Raw genomic sequence first — 1,588 nt, forward strand, 5'->3', positions numbered from 1 at the left:
TTTAACTCCCAGTCTCAAACCATGTATTTCTTATATGGTGTTCTGTCTAATTTCCCTCCCACAAGATTTTTTTTTCAACTCTACTTTAGACTTTAAACAAATATTTTAACTCAACAATATCAAAGAAATTAGCCTACTGATAATCATTGGATTCATCATACATGTTGCAAAAAAATTGTAAGATTCTACCAGAACTTTTCTACTGAAATTTAATGTAATCCCTATCAGGCCCAAGGTATAAACCTCATTTCTATTATGAATTTCTATGCTTGCTGGTGACATATTCAGATTATTTTTTTTACTACATCTATGGACAGAAAGCCCCTTCCTGGTGAAACCGTGGACATTTTGAGGCTTTCAAATTGCTGTCATTCTTCCCCACTGCACTCCTGAACAGAAATTTCCTGATAAAACATGTTTGTAACAGTCACATCGCAAATCCCCTTGGGGAGCTGGACTTGGCTCATTATCTTCACTTGGGTAGCAATGTTTCTCAAAATTAGTAAAGTCTTCTCTTTACAATTAGACTTTCTGTTTCATGGATATATGTTAATGTTCAATGCAAAGTCCTAGATTTGACTAAGTTATTTTGCTTATCTAATTGATCTTTCTTTATCTTCAGGTTGTTTCTAAACACACCCTAAGTATAATGGAAGGAAGGAATCAGTCCATAGTATCAGAATTTGTGCTTTTGGGACTTTCCCATTCAGAAGATATTCAGGTCTTACTGTTCATAATATTTTTGATGTTTTATCTGCTCATTGTGTTGGGAAATATTGTCATCATGGTCCTTATCACCACGGATCGCAATCTCCATTCCCCAATGTACTTCTTCTTGGGCAACCTGTCCTTTGTTGATATGTGGCTTTCCTCAGTCACAACTCCTAAAATGATAGCAGACGTTCTGAGAGAAAACAAGACCATCTCCTTTGCAGGCTGCATGTCCCAGGTCTTCTTTGCCCATTGCATTGGTGCAGGAGAGATGGTACTGTTGGTGGTGATGGCTTATGACCGGTATGTGGCCATCTGCAAACCACTCCACTACCTCACCATTATGAACCTGAAAAGATGTGTTGGGTTGGTGTTGACTTCCTGGACCATTGGCTTTGTGCACGCCCTGAGTCAGCTTGTGGCAGTTTTGCAGCTGCCTCTCTGTGGTCCCATGGAAATTGATAGCTTCTTCTGTGATATCCCACTGGTGATCAACCTAGCATGCATGGATTCCAATGACTTGGACACTTTAGTAAATGCTGACTGTGGAGTTGTGATTGTAACCTGTTTCATTCTGCTGCTCATATCCTACACATATATTCTTTTCACTGTTCAGCGGAGTTCTAACTCTGGTGCATCTAAGGCCCTATCCACATGCAGTGCCCACATCACAGTGGTGATGATCTTTTTTGTTCCCTGCATCTTCATCTATGTGTGGCCCCTCAATATCACCTGGTTGGACAAATTCCTTGCTGTGTTTTACTCTGTCTTTGCACCTCTCCTAAATCCAGCTATTTATACACTGAGAAACAAAGAAACGAGAAACTCTATGAAGAGATTAAAAAGCTATTTCATAAATAACAAGGTAAATATATAA

General features: G+C 39.1%; 1 protein-coding gene across 1 annotated transcript; it reads left to right on the forward strand.

Annotated features, from left to right (window-relative positions):
• The first annotated feature begins 646 nt into the window (after nucleotides 1-646).
• On the forward strand, nucleotides 647-1,588 carry LOC121465779 (olfactory receptor 4K3-like). Its single transcript, XM_041679168.1, has one exon. The coding sequence runs from the start codon at nucleotides 650-652 to the stop codon at nucleotides 1,586-1,588; it is 939 nt and encodes a 312-aa protein (XP_041535102.1). The 5' UTR covers nucleotides 647-649.

The sequence above is a fragment of the Microtus oregoni genome, unplaced genomic scaffold (assembly GCF_018167655.1).
Source record: "Microtus oregoni isolate MIOR12 unplaced genomic scaffold, Mior012 000031F_ref0000149, whole genome shotgun sequence".
NCBI classification, from domain to species: Eukaryota; Metazoa; Chordata; class Mammalia; order Rodentia; family Cricetidae; genus Microtus; species Microtus oregoni.

Bases quoted from the DNA above. Each gene is read 5' to 3' on its own strand.
- LOC121465779 (XM_041679168.1), top strand. From the start codon at position 650: ATGGAAGGAAGGAATCAGTCCATAGTATCAGAATTTGTGCTTTTGGGA.